Below are 16373 nucleotides of genomic sequence, written 5' to 3'. Positions count from 1 at the left end.
GTGTTTTGCGACCCTATATCCTGCCGCTTGGGGCTCAACTCACGCCCCCTCCGTCATCCAGGGCTATGTCAGACGCAGTCTAGAGTTTCTCGATTACTGTGGTGCGGTGTGGGCTCATGCCGCAAATATGGTAAGTGACCCCTCCCGACTAGGTTGGCGGCATCTTGTGCTAACACGATCTGCCCCAGGCTGCGCGGCTTCGACGCCTTTCCGTACAGGTATCGCTCATGCCTGCTTTATCTTCGACGGAAATGCTCGCAGACGCCGGGGACGCCGGTTTCTGGACGGCGCTACATACCACAATCGATTACGCATTGGTTGGGGCACCTGTTAGCCCGGATGGGTCGGGAAACGGATTGAATTTGAACGCGCCCAACACCCCGGAATCATGGGTCTTTGGTTCTATAGACCTTGTGTCAGATACGCTCGAGTTTAGTCAACATGATGACGCTCAGGTTGCGGGTTCTATTGCCGGGGGACCAGACCTTTTCCTTGGTTGTTGATCCTTAAGCCATGCAAAGGATTCCGGGAGATCAGGGGTATATTCCGGGGAAAGAGCAGCTAGCATAGCTTCCCAATGAGAAAATGGGTCCTTTAACCGCAACTTACGGACGACAGTTCCAAATGTGTCGGGCCCTGCAAATATCTCCCAATGGCAATTAGAATCCCGCAGAATAGTCTGTAATCAGCCGCTCGGTGTCGTCTCCTGTTGACGGAGATGTAATGGTACTGGGAGACGACAATAACACAGGTTCTACATTTGCGAGGACACCAGGTAACATTTCCCCTGCTCATTACTTGAAATCTAGAGTCAATGCTCGCACAACCCAAAAGCACCTTCTTCATACGCCACATTCTGTTGCTCCGCCCTTAGCCCACGCTCCTCCATCAGCTCCAGCCTGTAGGCCTTTGCCTCTTCCATGGTCATCGTTGCGCTTTCCGAGTCGGCAGTTCTCTTCCGCTTCGTGCCTGTGGGAGGATTGGAGCACCAGTGCTCCTGCTGCGGGGGTACATTGGCAGTTGAAATAATTCTCCTGTGTGGATCGATGAGGAACAGAGCAAGAATCTTGCGATGACCAGGCTTCGATGCGTCGGCGAGCGAAAAGGGTAGCACTCTGTGTTGCAGTGTGTTGGGGAAGGTTATCAGCCGGCCTTCGTCGCAGAGCACACTGCCAAGCTCCTGGGTGATATGGGCATCGTTATGGCCGTCCACTTCATCGGGGTGTCCGTAGACCTGCTGGAGGAATTCGTGTTGGTCTTGCTCGTATCCCAGGTCATCGAGATACATATCGACCCCGCGGTGACGGAATGCAAGGGCACTGGATGTAATGTTCTCGCTGTCGTAGTAATAGATGGCTGAGGCGGCGATGCGCTCGTTCTAATTGTTTCAGTATTCTGAGTTCAGGGGCCTTCGAGGCAATACTCACAAGTTGCCCCTCAATGTGCCAGGCGCCACCCTCGTAGTCAGGGCTTTCGGGGGTCAGCTGAATGTTGGCCAGCTTCACGATAACCTGAAAGTGCTGCTCTGGGAATTTCTCTCGCAGAACGACGTCGTCGCTTTTGGGGATCTTGAAGTCGCGAGGCTCGGGCTGCTTGATTTTGCGAGCTTTCCACCATGCGTCGCGGCGCTCTGCGTATACATCCTCCTCCTCCATGGTACAATCTTCTGGAATTTCCGGTTCATCATCTGAATCGTCCTCGTATTCAACTCGCTTGTAGGGGATCCTTTCCCCCTTCCATTCCTTCTCCGTCAGCGATCTCTCCCATAAGGGAAACGTTTGCGCGAGGATTTTCTCAACGACATCATAAATAGCCCGGTGCTTGGTCGGGTGGGCGTTGTTGATGTAAGACAGGATGTTGCATTTGCCTTCTTTGGTATATTCCACATCGCAGGGCAACCACTGAAACTTTGTGCTGAACGCATTTGGGTGCAGAGAGCGAGACCCCCAGCCACCGGTGCTTTTAACAGGCGGGCAATCGGAGTCATCTGGTACGGGCAGCACCTCGCACTCCTCAGTGTTCTTCAGGGCATCATCCAGCGCCAGGACACGATCCGGGATAACGCGCGTTCGCCCAAAGACTAACGGAAACAACGAGGGATGTACTAAATCAACCACCTTGCCGTCCGACCCTGGGTGGTAGTCTCTTTGCTCCTCTGGGACATCTTCCAGTGGAATAACTGCTTGTTTGAGCGCAGCCTGGTTATCCTTCGAGATCGCCGCGTCTGACTTTACCACTCCATCATCAAACACCTGCACGTAGTTAGTTTTCTCCATAAGTCCAGCTTTCCATCGCATCTCCTTGATCACGAAATCCATCATCTTTTCCGAGACGTCCTGGCCACTCTTGGTAATCTCATCGCGCCATTTAGCGACAATATCCTCATCGAAAACCTTTCTCTGCCACTCTGGTTTGTCGGAGATTGTATTCATAATCCTCATCATAGTGATTTCCCGCGTAGTGGCAACATAGCTAGGATGAGTGTCAGCTCGTGTAGTCCCCACCTCCATCTTAATTTCTCCTACTCAAGATAGTGATCATTCAGGTCGTGGGGGTCCAGCGCATTGGTAAATCCAACCCGATTCCTCCCGTATTCGGACTGATCCAGTCAGTAATGTCTGGCATGATGAAGGGATTCAGCTTACCGTGGGTGGCACATTCAGGGGTAAATTGAAGCCCGGCATCTGCAGCTGCCAGGGGTCGACATCGGGCTGGAATTTTCGAGGTAAAGTAGGCACTGCTGCCTTGACTGAGGTACTCATGTTACGATATCCTTGTAGGAAAACTGCTAATTGCCGCATGCTTGGTAGAGAGTGCATACAAGAGTGTTCTGAAAAGCAAAACATTGGCTCCGGATCTGGGCGTCCGGAGGCCACGTGATGGGCTAGGTAGATACGGGAGAAACAGGCAAAAATATATATATCTACCACCGTGGTCTGCCTCTACCCATGACAAATTTATCACAACCATCAATACCAGAACACGCAAGCGCAGTCATATCTTCTCTAGCCCAGACCCCGTACTAAATGCTCGATCCTATCACAGAACCTGTCAGCCGTTGACTATAGGTAGAGTATAGGGGTCAACACAAACTCACCGACAGCCACACCGGGAAGAAGGAATGAATAAACCACCCTAGGCTCGCAATCTTTCCTCTCCAGGTCATTCCACTGCATCCTCGAAGCACATCATCCACAACGTTCTTTGCATACACAGCAGCAGGCATCGCAGTGTCGGCAAACTTCCCTCCGCTCGCCAACTCTGCAAGCTGTGGACCAGCCGCCTTGTAGTAAGAAGTCTCTGGAAGAGGTTCTTGTGGAGAGTTATCGAACATGTGCGTCGCTACAATGCCGGTCATGACAGTGACGACCCTGACCCCCAGCGGAGCAACCTCCACGCGCAAGGACTCGCTGTACATCCGCACAGCTGACTTGGACGCATTGTAAAATGCTTGTTGCCATTAGCCTCAGCCTTTGCGGATCCTGGGTTGATTGCTTACCTCCCCACGGCACATTGAGTACACTCGCTAGAGAGGAATTGTTCACCAAAGTCCCCTTGCTTGCAATCAAGAGGGGCATGAAGGTATGTGTGACCTGCACCATACCCCAAAAGTTGACATTGAACAGCTTCCTGGCGAACTCTAGATCGCTGTCAAGAGCCGGTCCATTCAGGTTCAGACCCGCATTGTTCACCAGATAGTCTAGCTTTCCCTGGCCGCCTGTCTGGGCTATCACAGCTTTCAAGGCAGCGTCAATGCTAGATTGAGACTCTACGTCCAGAGCTAGGAGCGTCACGTTTGGAAATTTCTCCAGATGCGTCATTTTAGACAGCGATCGTGCCGTCGCAATTACATGGAACCCCCGATCGTGAAAGGCCTGCACCAGGGCGGACCCGATTCCACCCTCGCTACACCCGGTGATCAGGACCGTGCCTGCAGGTTTGCTCGCGGTAGCTGCAGTCATGGCGGCGGAAAGCGATATATCGAAGATGACTCGTAAGCTGCGGTCGCCGGCGCAGTGAATTGGCAAAGGCTCGAATTTTGTGGTCTTTTGCCTAAAGGCTGGTTGGGCTCACCTTAGCTCCCGAGTCAGTTTGGGGGTTGTCGTCCTCTGATCTGCCCTGCTTCTGAGTAGGCAAAGAAGTTCGTCAACAGCGGGCTTTGCCTGCTGCGGCAAGGATCGGGGGCCGATTTTAACAGTGGTTTCTCATCGCGCCAATGACAACATGGGCGCTGGATAGAGAAACAGACGGACTGGATTGGTGTTCTTGGCTTGGACGGACACTTGAAACCAGAGCTTTGAACGCTTGGTTGGTGCTCGCTCTGCTGCCTGTCATTGGAAGGCCCTGAAGATGGGAAATTGAGCCCTGCCGCGGTCCCCTCTGCAAAGAATCGCGTCCCCGAAGTACGGTTGATGGCAAGCCACCGATAATGCCATCGCTTCCCCCGACGGGAGACTCCTCTCTCCCTGGCGGGATTTGCAAGGGCTAAGATGGGGCGGGAGAGCCTTGACGGTCCGTACTGCACCAAGTGGGACACCATCAGTTCAATCCACCACTCAAGAGTCTCCTGGGGCCCAGCGTTACATGCCTTGATAAAGACTGGCAGGGATTGCCTTCCTCCACGACTTGACGTTGCTGATCTATCATTTAACGGGGGGGAGACTGGACCTTGGAAGTGACACCACTGCGTTTGGGGGCGAGATGCGACAATTGACACACATAATGCGTTCCCAGTCTGCTAGGCTGCTAGAGCAGATTGTAATCCATCTTTCTTCACAGATTGAGTCCAATGAGACCCGCAACTACGGAGAACTCGATTGCTACTTGCATGCGAGAGCAATCGTAGAAATGTCCGCCGACAATGTCGCTCGCCCGACCGAGCTCCCAGAGCACCCTCCGCACTTGGTGCACACAGTGAGGGGCATTACGGCGACAGTGGGATTGGGAGCTCTGATAGTCTGTTGCCTGAGAGTACGTTCCATCAGCATGGATGATGGGAGCAATTGAGTTGACGCGACAACAGCTTGTCACTCGGAAGTTTATCTCTCATTCGTTCGGCCTCGATGATTACCTCGTAATTGTGGCGCTGGTGAGGAAGGCTATTTCCGCTGGAGTCTACTGGCCTGCTCATCTCAGTCCTAGATACTCGTACTACTGTTTGCGATCCTGTCCATTGTCGTGACATTCTATGGAGTTGGATATCACATGGCGACCATTCCGGAAGACACTCTCGATACTATGCAATACGTACCTCTGCCATTCCAACTATACAATCAAGAAAGGATGCTAATCTCAGGCCTTCAGATAGTCTACATCTCTCTCTGCACCTACCTCTTCCCCGCGCTGGCAGTCAAAACGAGTCTCACGGTCTTCATTATGCGAATCTTTCCGACGAAAACGATTACTCGAATCGGCAAGGGAATGATCATCTTCATGGTTCTGATGACAATCTCCGGAGAATTCCCTCTCATCTTTCAATGCAAGCCCGTCCGAGCCGCCTACGACAAATCCGACCCCAACTTCAGCTGCTATTCCGCCGATGTTCTCATGCAGATCCAACTCTACCAAGCGATTTTGATGTTTCTAATCGATGTGGTCATCATTGGGCTACCGATGCCAACCATTTGGAAGCTGCAGATGCCTATCAGACGCCGTCTTACAATTATCGCATTATTCGCGCTGGGTATGACCCTCTGTACATGGGCGCACGATCCCGACACTGACGCAGACAGGGCTTATCGCTTGCGCGGCGGGTCTAGCACGAATCCCACTGTTAGGGTACCAGAAGGACGCTGTGGATTTCAGCAGTCAGTATCTTATTCTTTGACCAAAAGCAACAGTTGCTGACACGTGCAGGCGCCGGCGCTCTCCCACTTATCCTCATGAACACCGAGTACTGTCTCGGTCTAATCACCGGTTCTCTTCCATCGCTGATGGTCTTGTTCAGGCTGAGGAAGCAACAGAAGAGCAGATCTCGCAGCCAGGAGTGGAGTAGCGGCGCGGATCGGTCTGGTGGATACCAACTGAGCGATCGGTCGAAGTGGAACCGCAAGGGGATGGCTAAAATGACGGGCGATGGGGAGAGTGTCAAGAGTGAAAGCGAGCAGAGGATATTTGCTGCGCCGAAGGCAGGTCAAGAGGGGATCTAGTGTGTGGGTTATGGGGCACGTACATTATTCTAGACAGCGATCAGCTCATATTATACCTTTTGATTTGCATCGACGTTTATACACTGCTGAGGCTTGATGCATCTGCTACAGCGAGAGCGATTCGTATCTATCGACCAGCGACGCATTGGATTAGATCACTACCCGAATTGTTTGTAGTCAACCACCCTGGAGCTTAATATTTTATGAGGACCATGATCCATCCTCGACGACCTCGAGAGCCTCGGATCATCCAGACTTGGGAAAGGGCCTGGGTAATATCACAGAGCTTACGAGTCGACTTGTCCTGGTCCTGCACTTTTAGCTAGATTTCCACACCTGATCAACTTTTAAGTTACTGGCCAGCGAGGTTTACATGGTAAATAGAAGCGGGATGTTCCTTTCGTTCTTATGTCATTTCTCAAGTCGATATCGTCAAAGCAAGTCCACTAAAGACTCCAGTAAAGACCGATTCTCCTCCCACCCCCCAAAAGACACATGAGTACACAATCTTCATTTGCTGAAAAGAAGTATCTGTCTACCGACAGATCCGATACATACTGTCATACCAATTCAACCACCACTGGTGGTCCCAAAGCACATATGTATTGCCAGCGCAGTGAAGGCACTGTCCATGGCCCTGGGGGGAGTAAATACCTCCACATCGTTCGCAAGACCTCACATGCCCAGAGGTTAGGCAGTGAGTAGTGGGTGGTTGGCGGCAGACCGGGCAAAGTTCTGGACGAGCAGCCATTCTATGTTTGGTAATTTGGTTTTGTTAGGTTGGAGCGGTGGACTCGGTGCTGCTGCGTTAGATGGATGGTATCCAATGGGCTATTTATGTGCCTTTTCGGTTGAAGTGGTGGTAAAGACGTGGGTGGGCTTTGTGCTGGTGCTTTGTGTATATTGCAAGTGGATTTTGAGACAGGTTTCCAGTTTCTTTTCGAATATTGTTTCACGGTTTTGAGCGGCCATGGTTTCAGGTTGGTTATTCCAGGCTCAGCGTGCCCGTGGTGTATCAAATAGCTAGATAATTCATAGGGGATGTTATTAACAAAATCTATAAGAACAGACAACTGCATTTGCTTCTCGTATATATCTAAATCTGTTAGTCGTATCTATATCTCAATCGAGTCTATAAGTCTACGATTTATAAGCCCAAACGCCTGTATCTGGTGCCAGCCGCGCTATAACAACGACCAGGAATCCAGCAAGTAGTTTGCAAAATGTAACTGTACGAATGAGCAAGAAAGATCCTGTTGAGGGAAGGGTAGGCTTACAAATCGTGAATGCCCATCCAACTCCCACGGCATCAAGCAAGGGCACGATTGCAGCGCTTGCAGCTGCGCCGAAGATGTACTGCAGGACATACTTGCTGCAAACAACCTTCGATCTCTCTTTAGGGAAGACCTCTATTCATGGATTAGTAGTCTGACTTGAGTAGATGGTGAGGGTTCATACCGGCAGTGTATGTGTTTAGCCCATTATAGGCACCCATGAGACCAATACCGATACCAATTCCCATTATGATGGGTAACGGTAAACCTCCGAATTCCTTGTCGAGGCCCCAAGCGTAGAGCAGCATGGACACTGGCAGAATAACGAAAAAGCACCCCAGACCACTGTTTAGTCTGTCTTTCGGAAGGCGAAGACCGTCACGTTTGACGATGTACTTCTTGACTGTTCGATCCGAGATCTTTCCACCAAGTAAACTGCCGATAATGAAGCCAGCACCAGGCGCAAGATAGAACAGTCCACTAACCAGTGGTGCAGTCAGGTTAAATCGAGGATTGATGACATGCCGAATGGACGTCAGAAGACCATACTGTGTGATAGCCAACAACCCACAGCAAAGATCGGCTAAGAATACTTGCGGTCGAAGATACACCTTGAAGATCTTGATCGGGTTGAATCTTGCCAGTATACCCCAGAAGGTAAAGTCCGAGGAATCAAAGTCACCGTAGACTTGCTTTACCTCGCTTCGAATATCCGGGATAAAGAAGAGAGAAAGTCCAAAGCCCAACCCGGACATGGCAACCTGCAGCCAATAGATGCTCCGCCAGTGACTGAATGTGACGATGACACCGGCTATACAAGGTCCGACTGCCGTACCTGCCACACTTCCCACCTGCATACACCCCACGGCTTTCCCTCTAGATGTTGGAACGAAGATATCGGCAATGATGGTTTGTCCGGCGACCATGAAGTATGTCCCCGTAAATCCAGAAAGAACCCGCATGGCAGTGAAGGTCTTCATATCCGGAGCCATCGCTGTGCCGATCGAGGTCACAAACATAAGCAGAAGAGCAGCGTTATAGCTATGCCTCCGAGTAATAATCTCCGACAATGGTGACCATAGTAGAGACGAGAATCCCATCGCGATAAGTACGCCGGCATTGGTGACATTCAAGAGCTCCGGAGTGGTGTCAAGGTCTTCAGCGATCTCAGGGGTGGCGACCAGCAGCGAAGTACTGAGAAATGTGACGACCAGTGTATTCCAACTGACAATAAACAAAATCAAGTATCGCTGGCTGTTTTTGAGGCCATGTCTCTTGCTGGCGGTTGTCGGGGCTCTTTCCACGGCCTCGAGATCAGTGGGTGCTTGAGAGCTTTGCACCCCCGGTGGCATTTTCCCAGATGTATCTGCTGTCATTTCAGCGACCGTGGCAAGCATCAACGATCCTGAGTGAGGTTAGTTTTACAAGGAACCACAATTAGAGAAACTGTGTCATACCCCGAATACCGTATGGCCGGTATACTCCCGCCAGCCGGTCTAGAACTCCACGAGCAATTTTGAAGCTTCCACGGCAAAAGTAAGACTAGTACAGGGCTGGTAAGCTGGTTCTTATGAAAATTTCAGACTTTGCGCCGCGGCGGACGACCGAAGACCTCGACTCCACTTGGACTGCCCTATCCTCGTTGGGGTTTTGCCGACGGCACTGCCCGCCATGCCGATATCGGTCAGCCTACATCGCCCAAGACTTCGCCTTATAAATTCTGTGAGTGTAGCTAGTTGAATTGAAGTGTGTTCGTACAGTACGCCCTCTGTAGCCCATAATTGGCCTAGGCGTGGGCATCTTCTGCGCATATTTCCGTAGCAAACCGCAGTATGCCGTCGAGGTTGGGCAACAACAACAATTGGGTAGCTTATCTTCGGTCCTTGGTCACTACTGCAGATCTGATCGGCAGAAATGACTCGGGTCCTCGCGCAAATCCGACCCCTATCGGCACATAGTCCGAAAGTTATCGGAGTCGACGGTGCACCGAAATACGGTCTTCCGAGACTCGGCTAGGTAGAACGTAGCAGTGGTGATATTATTAGTATGTAGAATCCGGCTGATATACAGATATTACCATCCAGGTATAATACGAAGTGTGCTCCGCTCAACGTTATTTGCATCGGACATTGCCAGGGGGATTTCGATCCTGTCAGCTAAGCTTCCAGTCGTCCAATCTGGACCGAAATTCCGGATGCCATTGGCATCAGCTCTTATATGGCAAATTAGTCTGATGCGGGGGTGGGTTTTGGATGTCAGCATATCTCTGGGGGCATCGGTGGATGGAATCGTTCGCCTCTTACCTGTAAGTCTGCTATTATAGCCCCGCGAGCATGTTTCCAAGAGGGTCTCGATTCGCTCTTGAGCGGGAAGCCCTGTTTCGGTGGCGTGAAGATGGCGACCGTATATCTCCAGTTGGTTACGAGTTTGTCCATAGTCAGGGGTAGCTGAATCCAGCTGGGGCTATACACCCCGGCTCATTCAGCTGCCGTTTCTGCAGCAGTACAGGCGAACAGCCCACCTTGGCATTGGTTCAGCTGTCTCAGGACACTGCGATAATTTAAGCTTGTGATGAATAGAATTTCAGTCATTTGTGTAAGGGGGAATGAACACGAGTTTCTCTGCTCACATCTATATCAAGGTTTTGTGTCCCCACCCTACCCGGATTCTTCTTAGGTAGTTACAGTTTAGTGACATAGCTAGACAAGTACATCGGATTAGGGCTCCTGTGCAAGATGAAAGCAATTGTCAGTCTCAAATTACTAGGCTTGGCCTTGGGCGCTGCCACGGCCATTGTGGGTTTGGCCGTACCGACTAGCGAAATTCTTGTTGAAGAACTTGACCAGGACATTGTTTGTCGCCCCTTGCTGTGTTTCCCGGGATTGTCTCTATGAACTTGACTTCGCAGCTCGAAGCGTATAGACCGACCGATGCAGAGCGCGCCCAGCACCCCAATAGGCTTTGGTACTTCGATCATCCTGCGCTTTTTCCCAATGGCTCCTTCTACCTGACCAACGACTACGGCACCAGCTCCGCCTACCTCGTTGACGCTTCAGGTACCGGTCACTGGGGAAGGCCTTGCGGCTGCTGCTATATCTAATACATCAATCGATCTTAAGCTCGCGGTATTAACTATATCAATTCCTACAGTCAAGGAGGATGCATTCCCGACACATTCCGAAGTCAAACAGTCAACCCCGAGGATGGCGTCTGCCGCGAATGGGTTGCACTTATTGTCAAGTCTATCTTCGTTGTTGGATATGACAAGTTCCAGGTCAATGCATATAGCGGACAATCGAATTGGTGTAGGAATCACTATGTTGGCGGCATCAGGGGGTAGTCTGGATGTTATACAACGCCTTCATCCTCCACGAACTTGAAATATTTCTGGCCGTGCTATACATGCTACTAGTTGAAGATGATGCAACTCAGAAGGTTGCAATGGGAAATTAGTCCGTTCTTTTCTTTTTGTATTGACGGTGATCTGACTAGTTTGGTACTTGGGATGGCTATCCAATAGCCCTTGCGATCGCAGACTCTGGGTACCTTCTTCTAGTTACGCTTGACTCGTTTCTTCGACATCTCCTTCGCATGCTGGAATCCCAGTATCTCATACTCCTCTGTTCCGTAGTAGATCGAATTGACATCGCCCCACCTCGTCCCTTCGACAGGCAGTACAGTGCCAAACTGCCAGATGAAGTCTGCAGCAACCTTTGTCTCTTTCACCACCGTCAGCTGCCAAGGGCGTTCGAGTTCAGTGTGGTTGATGGGTGTTCCATATTCCTCGAATACCACAGGCTTGCCGACCCTCTTGCCGATCGCATCGTGCTCCCGAACCCACTGGCTTCCCCAGGCGTATTCGTAGCCCCAAGACTCGGGGTACAGGTGGAATGTGCTGCTGCAATTAGCATGGTTTCGAGGCGTTGGACAGGAAACGTCCTACCCATAATCCAAAGTCTCAATCTCCAGGTTCTTCACAAAATCGACTCCCTCGGAACAATCATACGCATAGGTCCCATCACCCTCGGGCGGACATAACCACCCCTCATCACCAAGAGTGACCATGTGCTTTCGATCAAGTCTCTTGATATACTGGCTGACATCTTTTGCCCAGTCGTAAATCACCGATGTGTCGCATCCCTTGCAGCGAGGCTCATTGCCTAACTCCCATGCGAAGATAGCAGGAGAGTCCTTGTACCGGTTCACGATAAACTTGATGTATCGTCTATAAGCACTCTGCGCAGCTTTATCAGTGTAGAAAGTGGTGGCATTGCTGCCGAATGCAGCGCTGTAGATGTTTATCCCGCCGAAATCATTCCAATTGTTCATGAGAGCGAGCACGAGCTTGAGTTTGTATTTTTCGGCGAGGCGGACGACGACGTCTAGACGGTGGATTCCTACTTTCTTTAGTATGGGAGTTCAAAAGCGAGGGGAGGTGAATGTACCGTTGGGGCCGTAGTTGATTCCTAGTCCGCCATCGTATAGAGACTGGTTCAGGACTTGGTACCAGACTGGTTGTCCGGGGTTCGTGGGGTCATTGACGCCGAAGAAGCCCCAGGTGCGCACGACTTTGTAGCCGGTCTAGTAAATCAGCATCGAGAGGAGAACTAGGGATAAGTTCAAACATACATCGGCAATCTCTGAGACAGCTTGCTCGACCTCAAAGTCATTGACTAGATTTCCGAGCCACCAGCAGTTCGTTCCGGCAAAGTACTGAACCTTCCCGTCGATCTCAAAGTGCCTTCCCACCGCGCGTGGAATGTGCTCGCGACCATGAGAGCTGGCCGAGACGAGAGCAGGTAATAACCCGGCACAAGAGACGAGAAGTGTTCTTGCAATCTTCATATTGGAGGAAAAGCGGCGGGTTCTACGACAAGACGATCCCTACCTACATGCGACATTACGTAGAGAAAGCAGAAGCGACTTCCTTTATACGCTCCAAAGCGAGCCAAGAGGAGCACCATCCCATTGATTAAATAATATGGGGCCATCGGATATTTCAAAAAGCACCAACAAAAGGTTCCGGCTGGACGTTGAGCTTCGATCGATCTCGCTTCTAGATCCTGGGGTCAGCGCTAGCTGATTTGGCCGCGGCGTATTACCCAAACAGGAACGGAGTGAAGCTATCCCCTGCATGCAGACAGCTCATCATCATTCCCCATAATCTGTAAACAACGGGATTGTACCCCGACGCTCCGCATGCATTTACCCGAATGCGCTGAACGAGTTCGGTGCCAATGTGCCAACAGCTAAAGCTTTGATCCTCTCCTCCTGTCAGGAAGATCCTTCAGCGCAACATCCATCTGCTCCTTCCACTCCGCTGAGAAGCCCACTCTGTCCTGCACTGGCCGATCCTTCCACCCCTCTTCGATTCTCTTCTCATCCTGCCTCCACCTCTCCACCTCCCGCGCAATCCACCCCGAAACCACCTTTGCAGTCTCCCCAATAACATCCTTCTCAAACGGTAGGGTGTGCCCACTCTCCAGCTCGACCTGCTTCACCCGGTCATATTCTATCCCGCCACTCCCCCCAATTCCCGTCCCTGTTCTTTCCGCTGCCTTCTTCAAGTGCCCTGTCTGCGACAATGCACTTTTACTCCCAGTAACAAAGAGTACACTTGGACGAACATGCGGCAGCCCTTTCCACGCCATCATCCCCTCAGATCGATAAAACCGTTGTTTCGGATACAACCCGCCCATCATGTCCGGAACCGCCAACGGATCATGAGGCGGACTCGGCCCATCACTCCCATTGTCATTCTCTTCATCCGGTAACCCTAGCTGCTTATGTCGATTGGGATTAGGGCGAAGGTACATGAACGTCTCCTGCGCAAGCGGTGTCGTCATTGTGACCGGTTTCTCATTAGATGTTCCCTTAAGAGACTCCGACTCCGAATCCGGATGTAAAGCAGTCGGTAGATCACGATATCCATACTCTGCCCACAGTCTGATAACGCGAGGATCCCAGCTAACCAGCCGTTTCGCGGACTGCTTGAGCGCTTCCGCGCGCGACGGCCATGTATCGGGTTGTTTCGCACGAGCAAAGATCCACTTATTTCCTTCGCGGCGGGGCGCGTCGTACATCCAGGGTTCAAGGAGGATCATGGATGTAAGGAGGCGGGGGTGCATGAGTGAGAGAAAGATTCTGTTCACAACTTATGAGTATTTCCTCTCGGCGTCGAAGATGTTTATTGGGCAAACACTCACTGCTGCGTCGCACCGGCACTGTGGCCAACGCTCATGATCGGCTGCGGCATGTCGTCTCGGAAATGGTTTATCATGTGGAGCAGGTCGCGGGTGTGGTCGAACCAAGATGCTAGACAGAGTAATCCAGTCAGTTCAACTATTCTGTTGTAATTGAGCCAACGCGAAGAAACGTACGTTCGTTCCCTAAACAATTCTCGTTTAAAACACCACTTCCACCCTGATTCGCCGGTTCCGCGCTCCAGATCGCCCGGATGCCGAATCCGTCGAGATAGCTTCGCTCGATGAGGTCGGTCCAAAGCGGCTCGTAGAGTTCCTGTCCAGCCCAGGGTCCATTAGCATGGTATAGAAGGTGGAATGTGAAGCCCATTACCTTTGGCATACCCGTCCCGGGTGCTGCAATAAGCGTCACATCCCCAGGTTGTGGACTGGTATTGTTGACCGGGGTGTATTTTTTGATTAGGAGTTTCAGCGGTGCATTCTGTGTGCTTGTCGCGTGGGGATATTCGCGGATGTATTGGCAGTCGATTGTGTGTTCTGATATTATAAATGCGGAGGCAGCCATGGTTCGCCGTGAGGACAAGCACGTTCGATGCAATGGCAGATGGTAGTAAAAGTCCACCTGACTGGAAGAAGAACCCGTGAAGATGTAACGGCATGAAGCTGCGCTATGACGGCATCTTGAGTTCACCGCAGAGAGTTCGTGATGATGAAAGATCTTCAGATGGATCAGTGTCCTTGCATCCTCTGATTCGCGATTCTGGAGGAAATGCGATCTGCCTACTTGCTAGAGTAGGGCCCACGCCGATCCGCGAGTCATGCACGAAGATCTGGTTTCGGAGATCGTGCGGCCAGGCGAACCAAGCATAATCGAAGAGCTGGTTATCTATCGCTAATGAGCCTCCCTGGAGATGGCAGATCACGAATGAACCAACTCATCCCTCGCCAGCGCCCACTCAGCCAGAACCTCCTTCTTCCCCTCTCCCAACAGCAGCTCATCCTTAGCTCCTTTCAGCCAAAGACAGACTGCCTCCGCTTGATCAAACATCCTCCCCCATGGGTTCAAATACGGATCATCGCTAGCCCACCACCCAGCCCCCATCCGCTCATCTTCTATCGCCTTCGGCTCGATCGCCAAGAACTGTGCGCGCTTTTGTCGCATGAGCGCTATATCTGCTCGAGTAAAATTCGTGCCTTTCTTATTTAGGAGAGGGCTTATATGCAAGAGGATATCCTTCAAATCGTGTTTTCGGTCCTCAGGACAGAACCGCAGACGAGATTTGAGCGCGTAGAATCCTCTGAGGGGGAAGTTGATGATCTCAGGGAGTTGGGCTTCGATCAGAGACACAATCCACGTGACGAGAAGGTCACCGAGAGCTTCGCGACCGTGGCTTTTTACAAAGCAGTGGTTACACCTCAAGTTGTTGATCCACGCCTCTGTCACATCCACTTTATCCCAGTTGGGATGCAAGTCGTTGAAAGCGCGTGAACTGCCGCAATCGAAAGGTTGCCAGCGCTGGTATACACCTCCTGCTCGGAATGCCCGCATCTCCTTCCACTCGGAGCATCCCTGACAGCGAACTCGAAATAACGTCCATCGTCGGTCGGTCGCGTCATCTCGGTAGATCACAAACAGCGGCGCATTAAATGCCGGTCGCTTAGTGTCCAGCACGTCCGATATGTCTGGAAAATACCGATCCACAACCGTGCCGTATGAGACCTGTCGACCAGGGACAATGGGTACTGTGGGAGTCCCTAGACCCTTTCCAAGGCCTGTACACCCCCGGAACTCGCCCCGTCGGAACCGACACTCCAGACAGCGTCGCGCATACCGATTCGTTCCAGCGCGCAGATGCTCAAGATAGTATGCCTCGCGGTTGAGTATACTGTCCTCTTGAGAGTCGGTGAGGATCTCTTCGAACTCCTCAATCCAGCAATTTCGAAGGTCGGTCAGACACCGCTCCAGATGTGTCTCAGCAGTCACTGTGTTGTCGTAGCTGATCCTGGCTCGGCCCCAGGCATCGGTTGCCAGAAATCCGTATCGTCGGCGAATATACCGTGCCTCGTCGTCGTCGTACTTCTTTCGCCATCCTTCCAGCGATAGACCTTCTCGAAAGGGTGCGCTCGATCCTGGCTCCCAGCGTGTCCATGCAGTCGCCGCTGGAGAACCCGGGATCGGCTTGCGATAGACTATCTGTGAGAGTGCTTGGTTCGTGAACCTGTACTGGGGCAGGAGCTTAAGGCAGCTCGTACAAGCCCAGAGGTTGGCCTCCCATTCTGGGCTCGCGCGGTCGGGTTCAAGGGCTCCGAATCTTGAAAACTTGATAGGAGGGCCGCCGATTTCAGCCACGCATTCCAGCGCGAGGAGACGCTCAACAAAATGGGTCTTCTTTGGCTTGATGAGGTCACGGAAATGCTGGCTTGTTTGGCTGAGTGAGATGAGGCCTATCGGGTCCAGGAGGCGGATGATGGAGCATTGGATTTCAACAGGTAAAGAATCTAATGATGTTGCAGTCGTCATGGGGATATTACTAGTCAGAAAGAGAACTGTTGCCTGAGATGATGCGTCCAGGCGAGAGTTGCAGCTGGTCGGCTCATCTTAAGGAGGTTCTCCGTCTCTTCGCGCTGCACAGCCGCGTTGTTTGTTGTTTGTGGCTATGCCGATTATGGCGGTGCTCTCAGAATCGCCAAGTTGTTAACAGCGCGTTGTTTTCAGGCTTAGACTCATGAGGAGATTTCCTGACTAC

General features: G+C 51.7%; 8 protein-coding genes across 8 annotated transcripts; 2 read left to right on the top strand and 6 right to left on the bottom strand.

Moving 5' to 3' along the window:
• Window positions 1–811: 811 nt before the first annotated feature.
• BJY04DRAFT_214830 (DUF4246 domain-containing protein) lies at window positions 812–2762 on the bottom strand (the record flags this gene model as incomplete). The annotated part of the gene is made up of 4 exons (XM_073715325.1): window positions 812–1378; window positions 1428–2472; window positions 2526–2599; window positions 2646–2762. 4 exons carry the CDS (start codon window positions 2760–2762, stop codon window positions 812–814), a joined length of 1803 nt encoding a protein of 600 aa, XP_073574761.1.
• A 202-nt stretch (window positions 2763–2964) lies between these two features.
• BJY04DRAFT_156160 (SDR family oxidoreductase) lies at window positions 2965–4244 on the bottom strand. The gene is made up of 2 exons (XM_073708963.1): window positions 3500–4244; window positions 2965–3450 (listed from the first exon to the last, which is right to left on the bottom strand). The coding sequence occupies exons 1-2, from the start codon at window positions 3960–3962 to the stop codon at window positions 3083–3085; spliced, it is 831 nt and encodes a 276-aa protein (XP_073574760.1). The 5' UTR covers window positions 3963–4244; the 3' UTR covers window positions 2965–3082.
• Window positions 4245–4703: 459 nt separating this feature from the next.
• BJY04DRAFT_181010 (uncharacterized protein) lies at window positions 4704–6242 on the top strand. Its single transcript, XM_073710150.1, has 6 exons — window positions 4704–4971; window positions 5024–5089; window positions 5143–5247; window positions 5305–5683; window positions 5733–5807; window positions 5857–6242. Exons 1-6 carry the CDS (start codon window positions 4723–4725, stop codon window positions 6147–6149), a joined length of 1167 nt encoding a protein of 388 aa, XP_073574759.1. The 5' UTR covers window positions 4704–4722; the 3' UTR covers window positions 6150–6242.
• A 1047-nt stretch (window positions 6243–7289) lies between these two features.
• Window positions 7290–8775, bottom strand: BJY04DRAFT_214827 (major facilitator superfamily domain-containing protein; the record flags this gene model as incomplete). The annotated part of the gene is made up of 3 exons (XM_073715324.1): window positions 7290–7378; window positions 7427–7558; window positions 7608–8775. The coding sequence occupies 3 exons, from the start codon at window positions 8773–8775 to the stop codon at window positions 7290–7292; spliced, it is 1389 nt and encodes a 462-aa protein (XP_073574758.1).
• A 1383-nt stretch (window positions 8776–10158) lies between these two features.
• On the top strand, window positions 10159–10763 carry BJY04DRAFT_214826 (uncharacterized protein; the record flags this gene model as incomplete). Its single annotated transcript, XM_073715323.1, has 3 exons — window positions 10159–10275; window positions 10332–10479; window positions 10543–10763. 3 exons carry the CDS (start codon window positions 10159–10161, stop codon window positions 10761–10763), a joined length of 486 nt encoding a protein of 161 aa, XP_073574757.1.
• Window positions 10764–10877: 114 nt separating this feature from the next.
• BJY04DRAFT_232434 (glycoside hydrolase 5 family protein) lies at window positions 10878–12337 on the bottom strand. The gene is made up of 4 exons (XM_073719756.1): window positions 12053–12337; window positions 11869–12004; window positions 11367–11820; window positions 10878–11318 (listed from the first exon to the last, which is right to left on the bottom strand). Exons 1-4 carry the CDS (start codon window positions 12266–12268, stop codon window positions 10976–10978), a joined length of 1149 nt encoding a protein of 382 aa, XP_073574756.1. The 5' UTR covers window positions 12269–12337; the 3' UTR covers window positions 10878–10975.
• A 1-nt stretch (window position 12338) lies between these two features.
• On the bottom strand, window positions 12339–14368 carry BJY04DRAFT_156127 (Alpha/beta hydrolase family-domain-containing protein). Its single transcript, XM_073708961.1, has 4 exons — window positions 14000–14368; window positions 13804–13942; window positions 13630–13738; window positions 12339–13567 (listed from the first exon to the last, which is right to left on the bottom strand). Exons 1-4 carry the CDS (start codon window positions 14189–14191, stop codon window positions 12673–12675), a joined length of 1335 nt encoding a protein of 444 aa, XP_073574755.1. The 5' UTR covers window positions 14192–14368; the 3' UTR covers window positions 12339–12672.
• BJY04DRAFT_156126 (F-box protein) lies at window positions 14369–16199 on the bottom strand. The gene has a single exon (XM_073708960.1). The coding sequence runs from the start codon at window positions 16145–16147 to the stop codon at window positions 14546–14548; it is 1602 nt and encodes a 533-aa protein (XP_073574754.1). The 5' UTR covers window positions 16148–16199; the 3' UTR covers window positions 14369–14545.
• Window positions 16200–16373: the final 174 nt, after the last annotated feature.

This window comes from Aspergillus karnatakaensis (assembly GCF_047715665.1).
Source record: "Aspergillus karnatakaensis strain CBS 102800 unplaced genomic scaffold BJY04scaffold_8, whole genome shotgun sequence".
NCBI lineage: Eukaryota > Fungi > Ascomycota > Eurotiomycetes > Eurotiales > Aspergillaceae > Aspergillus > Aspergillus karnatakaensis.
This window is presented reverse-complemented; position numbering and strand designations above follow the sequence as displayed.

Excerpts from the sequence above, each read along its gene's own strand:
- BJY04DRAFT_156160 (XM_073708963.1), bottom strand. The coding sequence starts at position 3,962 with ATGACTGCAGCTACCGCGAGCAAACCTGCAGGCACGGTCCTGATCACC. Across the intron at positions 3,451-3,499 it reads ACTCAATGTGCCGTGGGGAG|CATTTTACAATGCGTCCAAG; the intron begins GTAAGCAATCAA and ends AATGGCAACAAG.
- BJY04DRAFT_181010 (XM_073710150.1), top strand. The coding sequence starts at position 4,723 with ATGCGTTCCCAGTCTGCTAGGCTGCTAGAGCAGATTGTAATCCATCTT. Across the intron at positions 4,972-5,023 it reads TGATAGTCTGTTGCCTGAGA|CTTGTCACTCGGAAGTTTAT; the intron begins GTACGTTCCATC and ends ACGCGACAACAG. Across the intron at positions 5,684-5,732 it reads TATCGCATTATTCGCGCTGG|GGCTTATCGCTTGCGCGGCG; the intron begins GTATGACCCTCT and ends TGACGCAGACAG.
- BJY04DRAFT_232434 (XM_073719756.1), bottom strand. The coding sequence starts at position 12,268 with ATGAAGATTGCAAGAACACTTCTCGTCTCTTGTGCCGGGTTATTACCT. Across the intron at positions 12,005-12,052 it reads CTGTCTCAGAGATTGCCGAT|ACCGGCTACAAAGTCGTGCG; the intron begins GTATGTTTGAAC and ends CTGATTTACTAG. Across the intron at positions 11,821-11,868 it reads AATCAACTACGGCCCCAACG|GAATCCACCGTCTAGACGTC; the intron begins GTACATTCACCT and ends TAAAGAAAGTAG.
- BJY04DRAFT_156127 (XM_073708961.1), bottom strand. The coding sequence starts at position 14,191 with ATGGCTGCCTCCGCATTTATAATATCAGAACACACAATCGACTGCCAA. Across the intron at positions 13,943-13,999 it reads CCGGGACGGGTATGCCAAAG|GAACTCTACGAGCCGCTTTG; the intron begins GTAATGGGCTTC and ends TGGGCTGGACAG. Across the intron at positions 13,568-13,629 it reads AGTGCCGGTGCGACGCAGCA|AATCTTTCTCTCACTCATGC; the intron begins GTGAGTGTTTGC and ends AGTTGTGAACAG.
- BJY04DRAFT_156126 (XM_073708960.1), bottom strand. The coding sequence starts at position 16,147 with ATGACGACTGCAACATCATTAGATTCTTTACCTGTTGAAATCCAATGC.